Source organism: Elgaria multicarinata, chromosome 2 (genome assembly GCF_023053635.1).
Source record: "Elgaria multicarinata webbii isolate HBS135686 ecotype San Diego chromosome 2, rElgMul1.1.pri, whole genome shotgun sequence".
In the NCBI taxonomy this organism is placed as follows: domain Eukaryota; kingdom Metazoa; phylum Chordata; class Lepidosauria; order Squamata; family Anguidae; genus Elgaria; species Elgaria multicarinata.
The window spans coordinates 180,661,857-180,669,547 of NC_086172.1; the positions used below are offsets into that span (position 1 = coordinate 180,661,857).

Here is a 7,691-nt window from a genome sequence, read left to right on the forward strand (position 1 = left end):
AAGTTTAATGCTTTTGCCAATGGTTGCTTAGGAAGAGGCCGTATGATCCTGAATGCAGTTAGTGCCACTGTTAAATGCCCCATTCATTTACATAGAGGAACCTCCTTCCTCATTTCACCCCAACAGTGTGGATTGTACCCATTTTCTCAAAGCAGTCCCAATGATTTCAGCAAAGCACTTCTTTCAGTTAAGACTGCTTTAAAACACTAGGCTGCACTTTTTGATTTATTGAATTGGGATGTTCAGTCTACATTAATATGTTCATATTAAATGGTCGGGAGAGATTTTATAAAACTTAAGTAAATCTTCTCTCTCTTGTAACCCCAAGAAGGAAATGTTTTCGCATCCCAAAAAAGCCAGAGAAGCAAGATCCTGAAAATAGTAAATCGATTTCATCTCCAGTATGTTTTCCAGAAGTTCTTTTGCATCAGCCATATTCACTTCAATGGCGTAGAGCAGAACTTCTTGATGGACGGTGCTCTAGAATAAAATACACAGTTCAATTAAATCTGTGCAATTCCACCAAGCAGAGGTTTTCAGAGTTACCGAATGCAGATGTAGAATTGGCTTGCAATTAAGGTCTGTTTTCCCCAAATATATATATTTTTACATTGTCTTGTAAAAACAACGACGCTCCAGTTCTGTACTATTGCCTCATCCAACCCTATTTTTAATTCTTTGTTAATCTGAGTTGCTGAGTCTGAAAACTGGATTGTTTCATTAACAGGAAGTAAATGGTTACAGTTGTTTTCAGTTCACTTCTTGAAATAGTTATCAATCTGTTAATGAACCTTACTTTATATTGTTATTACACTATGCTGTGATTTCTAAACCTTTTCTTCGAATTTAAAACATTGAGTTTCAAATAAAACTGATCCTTCCAAATTACTAAAAGACTTGTATTACAAAAACATGAATATTTATTTTGGCAGAACTAAAAAAAGTTGCATATTTCTACATTAAAGTGAAAAGAAACAGATTTCCAAGTCTTTCATATAGTAAGCACATAGCAAATAAAATAGAATGCTTTTGCAGATATTAAGGTAACAAATTTCAAGCAAGCCTGTACAAGATTATGGAATACTGAATGATTGGAGGTTCTCATTGTTAAGATAGATGGGGGTGGGTGGGACGCCAATCAAGGGCTGGACTTTGAAAAATGAAGTGGATTGGACGGGGGAGAAGGGGACCTCAGCCATCTCTGAATGCTCTTCATCCAGGACCATTTTTTTGACACCCTCAGTTGAAGAAGAAGAAGAAGAAGAAGAAGAAGAAGAAGAGAAGGATTTGGGGTTGACTGAAAGTTCGGGAATACCTTATAAAAAGGCCTAGATAAAAATCTTCAGTGAATTTCCCAGTAAACAAGTAGTATTTAAGTTTCTTTTCAACATTCCTCCACAGAACCTTTCTGCCTCAAAATCATAACTGCCAACTGACCACTTTTGTGATAACCACAGTTCATATTAAAGCAGAAACCAAATCAACACATTTCTCTCCCTCTTTGTTTATGCTTCTGTCTATAGCCCAACCAAGAAAGAGCGAGGTTTGATCTTGCCTCTCATTGCAATCTTCGATAACTTTTGCAGAGTTCGTGGTCTCGAATGTCGCCCCAGCCCCCGTTTTTCACGTGGGGACTTAGGGGGGCCACCGAGTACCTCTTGCTGATAGTCATGGTTTCAGGAAACAGGTACTGTTGGTTGCTGTTTAAGAGCGAGTCGATTTTGGCACTCTGGACAGAGGGTTGGCAAGATTTCTTATGGTGCATGCCACAGTCGCCGGTGTGGAAGACCCGGGGGATCTCCGGAACCAGCACCTTCCAGAACCGGGGCAGGCAGCTGACAGTCAAGTGCTGCAGAGTCCAGTCCCAGTTATAGTCGTCGTAGGTGCAGAAGGCATTGGTGCAGTCGATCAGCTGCTGGTAGGTGTCCCGGGCAAAGGCCATGCCCATGTTGTGCTCCGTGGACTTCCAGGTCTTCAACTCCACCTTGTCGGCCCGGCCCGCAAAGGGCCCGCGCACCGGGGCGTAGGTGCCCAGCGAGAGCACCTGGCACTCGGGGCAGTCGCGCTGGCGCAGGGCCCAGAGGCGCTGCAGCACGTGGTAGAAGTCGGGGGCCAGGTAGTGGTCCTCCTCCAGGAAGAGCACCAGGCCCGGGTGGTCCCGCAGGGCCCGCACCCGCTCCCACACGAAGTGCAGCTTCCACCACCAGTGGTGCTTGGTCTGGGCGAAGGTGGCCTCGCGGTAGTGGCCGAAGGCGTCCGGGTACTGGGCGTTGAGGCAGCCCCGGCGCCGGGCCTCGGCCTGGCCCACGTCGCGGGGGCAGTCGCGGGGGTCGGTGCCCGGGAACTCGCCCGGGTACAGCTGCAGGCTGAAGGGGAAGAAGACCTGCAGCACGGCGCAGAAGTCCACCGAGGCGGCCAGCGCGTTCAGCTCGGCCGACCACACGTCGTGGCTGAGCACCAGCAGCACCTTCTCCACGCCGGGCGCGCGCCGCAGCGAGGCCAGCAGCTGCGCCAGGTGCTCGGCGCGCTCGTGCACCTGCACCACCAGCGCCAGCGCCGCCTCCCCGCCCGGCCGCCAGCGCGCCTCGTGCCGCACCGGCTGGTCGAAGTTCAGCCGGTACACCAGCGAGCGGTAGTGCAGCGTCCGGTTCGGGCTCCCCGCCGCCGCCGCCGCCGCCGCCGCCTCTTCGCCCGCGGGCCCGGGCAGCGACGCGTTGGGCAGCCGGCTGCTGCTGCTGCTGCTGCTGCTACTGGCCACGGCCGGCGGCAGCGGCTGGTCTCCCGGGGGCGGCGGCGGCGGCGGAGACTCCTCGCGCTTGCCGCCGCCGCCGCCGCCGCCTGCTCCTCCGGCTCCCTCGCCCGCGCCGCCCCACAGCACCAGGGCGCAGGCGGCGGCGCCCAAGGCCAGCAGCAGCGCCAGCACTTTGCGCTTGTAGATGCGCAGCCTCATGGCCCCGGCGTCCGCTCCGCTCCTTCCCCGGCTCCTTCGGCCCCGGCGGCGGCGGCGGCGGCGGCTCCCCCCAGCCGGGCCCGGCGCGGCCCCCGGCAGCGCATCAGCGGAACGGCCGAGCGCCCAACGTCTGCTGCTGCTGCTGCCGCCACCGCGGCGCGCCCATCGCTCCCGCACTCGCCCGCGCGCTCGCCTGCTCGCCCGCTCGCTCGGCCGGACGAAGCGAAAGAGGCGGCGGCGGCGGCGGCGGCTGTTGCCTAGTCCCGGCGCGGCCGGATGAAGAGCCCTCGAGCTGGGGGCGGAGGTGGGCGGGAGGCAGGCAGGCAGGCAGGCAGGCAAGGCCGGCCAGCGCCCCGCCCCGGACGCACAAGGGGCGCCGCGCCGCGCCTCTCCGTCGGGGCTGCAGCAACCCCGGCGCCGCCCCCGCCACCCGCGGCTTCCGCATCCGGAGTGCAACCCGGCCCTGCTCCGCCGCCGGCTGGAGACGCGAGAGGGATCGGGGCCTCCCCGCCTCCCCGGCGCAGAGAGAGAGAGCCGCCGGTTTCCCCCGTTCAGGAGGGACCGCAGTGGAAGGGGCTAGTCCTTCCGTAGTACCCTGTTACACCCCTACTTAGAGTAGACCCAGGGGAATGAATGGGGCTTCAGTGATTTCGCATGGCTGCTGTTTTCATCGGGTTGAACTTTTGTATTGTATTTTATACTGTTGATTTATACTTTGAATGGTTTAAATTTTTGTGAACCGCCCAGAGAGCTCCGGCTATTGGGTGGTATAGAAATGTAATAAATAGATAAATAAATAAATAGTCATGACTACGTCTCATTCATTTCAGTGGCTCTACTCGAAGTAGGGATAACATTTATTTATTTATTTATTTATTTATTACATTTTATTTATTACATTTTTATACCGCCCAATAGCCGAAGCTCTCTGGGCGGTTCACAAAAACATGGGATACTAACCCTTCTGTTGGCCTGTAGCAGCTTTCTTCAACCTGGTTCCCACCAGATGTGTTGGACTACAACTTCTAGCATCCCCCCAGCCAGATGATGGGAGTTGTAGTCCAACACATTTGGCAGGCACCAGAGCTGCCGCTGAAACCACAAAGGTCTCACAGCATCTTCATCCGGGCATGAGGATTTTTGTGAACCGCCCAGAGAGCTTCAGCTATTGGGCAGTATAGAAATGTAATAATAAATAAATTTGTGATCGCTGCCGGATGTTGCAGAACATGATGCCACCCATCAGGGTTCAGATGCCTTTCCAGGTTCTCTAGAAGTTCTGTTCCAGTGCTGGACACAGGCATGCAGAAGGGGTGTGCCCAGGCACACCCTAATATCTCAAGTATCTCTTTACCGGAAGCTGTATTTCAAAGAGGCCCCCAAAAGATAATATTGCCAAAGACTTTCTTCCGGCCAGTGTCACTACAAAGCCTTACCAATGCTGAGGCTTGAAAAGTGTCTCCTCATTTCCCACCCCCACCCCACCCCACCCCATACACCTGCAACGGCCATTCCCTGGTCAGGCAAGCGGAACACTATGAGTAGGGCATCAGTGACTACGGTGTTTAATAGAATAAAAATAATGTCCTTTATAATTTGAGTATTCAATAAATGTTCACTTTTAAAAAACAAATGAAATTCCCTGGGTGCACATCCTAATGAAATGTGCTGCGCACGCCTAGGGTGCTGGAGGAGGGCATGCAGGTGCAGGAATACTGGCACATCTGCCTTCCAGTGGGGCTTATCCACAGGGAAGTGTGGCTAGGCCTTTGGGCTACGTCACTAGGCAGCACAGAGGTGCTAACTGATACTTTGAACTCTCTGATAGCATATTCCCGGGCGGGCAATAGTGTTTTTTTTTAATTATTATTTATCTTTAACCAAGAGCAAACACAAGTAGGCACAGCCATGCACGTAGGAAGAGAGAGAATGGAAAAATACAAGTCTGGAAAAGGACTGAATTGCATGGAAGGCTGGGGAGTTAGGAACAGCAACTCCCCAAAACTTTTACTACGGCCACCCTCTTTTGTGTTTGTAATTCCAGAGCGGACCAGGGGCAGCAAACCCTCACCTTTCCTCTTGAAACCTTTCTCTGACACACACACCACTCCAAGCCTGTCCTAGTCTACCATCCACAGGCCCAGATAGGTATGCCGTTAGCAGCACCCTAAACTGAAAAGGTTGCTTGGCCCAGCCCTGTCCAACCCCCCAAGCGTTGATATATGACGCTCTCAGTTCAGAGGAGGCAGGTGCTATGAGGCCCTTGCACCAAAAGGCAAAAAGGGTGTGAGGATGACAAGTGAACCATGAATGTTCAACAACTGGGGGAGACGACAGCAGCAGTAAAAGCCAGGGCATCACTTTTTAGGCTTCAATTAGAACTCACCACTTTTTCAGAGCAGCCATAAAGCTGATGGTATTGACAAGTGTTTTTATATTATTAACTAAAGCAACTCATCTTTTCCACATCTTCCTGGCCTCAGTTATTTTTATTTTTTTAATTATTGCATTTTTATACCGCCCAATGGCTGTTCACAAAAACTGTGACATCTCAGGCTTATCTAGTGTTGCAAAAGCCATCTTGGAAAAGCACGGAAATAGCGTGCCCAGCACTCAGTGCTAATTCCTGGCCCGCCGCTCTGACCATGTCACTCCACTTCTGAAATCTCTTCATTGGCTTCCAATTCACTCCAGAATCCAATATAAACTTCTCCTGCTGACCTTCAAAGCTCTTCACGGTCTAGCTCCTGCCTATCTCTCCTCTCTCCTCTCACACTATCGCCCCGCTCGGGCTCTCCGCTCCTCTGATGCCATGCTTCTCGCCTGCCCAAGGGTCTCTACTTCCCTTGCTCGGCTTCGTTCCTTCTCTTCCGCTGCCCCTTACGCCTGGAACGCTCTTCCAGAACACTTGAGAACTACAAACTCAATCACTGCTTTTAAAACTCAGCTAAAAACTTTTCTTTTCCCTATAGCCTTCAAATATTGAGTTTGTTCTGACTCTATACTGTTAGCTTCACCCCACCCGGTGCCTGTTTACACTTCCCTGTGCCTGTTTGCATTCTCTTTCCCTCTTTATTGTTTACTACAACTTATTAGATTGTAAGCCTATGCGGCAGGGTCTTGCTATTTACTGTGTAATCTGTACAGCACCATGTACATTGATGGTGCTATATAAATAAATAAATAAATAAATAAATAATAATAATAATAATAATAATAATAATAATTTGGCTGCACCTTTGTGGTGCAGCCAAGGGGGAGCAAGTGAGGATCAGACCCCTCCCACCTTAGCATCTAAATACAGTATCATAGAATAGCAGAGTTGGAAGGGCCTACAAGGCCATCCAGTCCAACCCCCTGCTCAGCGCAGGAATCCACCCTAAAGCATCCCTGACAGGTGGTTGTCCAGCTGCCTCTTGAAGGCCTCTAGTGTGGGAGAGCCCACAACCTCCCTAGGTAATTGATTCTATTGTTGTACTGCTCTAACAGTCAGGAAGTTTTTCCTGATGTCCAGCTGGAATCTGGCTTCCTTGAACTTGAGCCCGTTATTCCGTGTCCTGCACTCTGGGAGGATCGAGAAGAGATCCTGGCCCTCCTCTGTGTGACAACCTTTTAAGTATTTGAAGAGTGCTATCATGTCTCCCCTCAATCTTCTCTTCTCCAGGAAGAGAAGATTGAGGGGAGCAAGCCCTCTCCTTTACGGAGTGGGAGGGAATGGAGCTTGTCTCCCCATCTTCACTTTCCCTGCTGCTTTGCCCCTGTATTAACCCAGCACTGCCTACTTCTTCAAACTGGATTCTACCCCTCTGAACGCTTTTGATAGGCACCTAACCCCATTCCTCATATCTCCCTATTTCTGTGCTTACTCCCTCCTCCTCCAGCGTCTTTGTATGTGGGTTCCAGTAGCTATCAGCTTTTCTGCACACAAACACGCACAGCACTAGAACGTTGACAGGGTTCTTATAGACATGGGCAGAACGTAGATCTCTAGGGGGTAGATCGCTTGGTTGACCAGAAAGTGCTTAGTAGCAGCAGTAACAAAATGACTTTTCCCACTTAGGTTAGGCTACTGGAATGATGATGGGTTTGGATATAACCAGGAGTGGATGTCTCTGAGAGGAGACGGCAAGCTGAGTTCAGCTCTGGGAGCTTCGGCTATTGGGCGGTATAAAAATGCAATAAATAAATAAATAACAAATTCCTTGGCTCAGGATGTGCTGAGGCACCGCGGTTCATAGAATAGTAGAGTTGGAAGGGGCCTACAAGGCCATGGAGTCCAACCCCCTGCTCAATGCAGGAATCCACCCTAAAGCATCCCCGACAGATGCTTGTCCAGCTGCCTCTTGAAGGCCTCTAGTGTGGGAGAGCCCACAACCTCCCTAGGTCACTGGTTCCATTGTCGTACTGCTCTAACAGTCAGGAAGTTTTTCCTGATGTCCAGCTGGAATCTGGCTTCCTGTAACTTCAGCCCATTATTGTTTAAATTTGAAGTCTTTTCCACTTGCTTCTGGTTGGTGGATCTTGGGGTTCTAGTCAAACCAAACCGCGAAGCAGATCTGACAAGCCTGAAGTCTGGCCCACCCTTGGCTTATGGTACAAAATGTATCTTGTGAACGACATGCCCCTACAAGCCTGAAGAGCAGAAGCCGATGAATGGATGAACCCTAGTGATAGCGGTGTCTTTTCTACCGAACGCAACACCACATGCCATTTATGTAAGAAAAAATTCAGTGCAACGGTA

The 7,691-nt window shown here is 50.8% G+C and overlaps 1 protein-coding gene across 1 annotated transcript; it reads right to left on the bottom strand.

Annotated features, from left to right (window-relative positions):
• Window positions 1–897: 897 nt before the first annotated feature.
• Window positions 898–2,975, bottom strand: MGAT2 (alpha-1,6-mannosyl-glycoprotein 2-beta-N-acetylglucosaminyltransferase). Its single transcript, XM_063118510.1, has one exon. The coding sequence runs from the start codon at window positions 2,948–2,950 to the stop codon at window positions 1,559–1,561; it is 1,392 nt and encodes a 463-aa protein (XP_062974580.1). The 5' UTR covers window positions 2,951–2,975; the 3' UTR covers window positions 898–1,558.
• Window positions 2,976–7,691: the final 4,716 nt, after the last annotated feature.

Coding starts and splice junctions, on each gene's coding strand:
- MGAT2 (XM_063118510.1), bottom strand. CDS start 2,950: ATGAGGCTGCGCATCTACAAGCGCAAAGTGCTGGCGCTGCTGCTGGCC.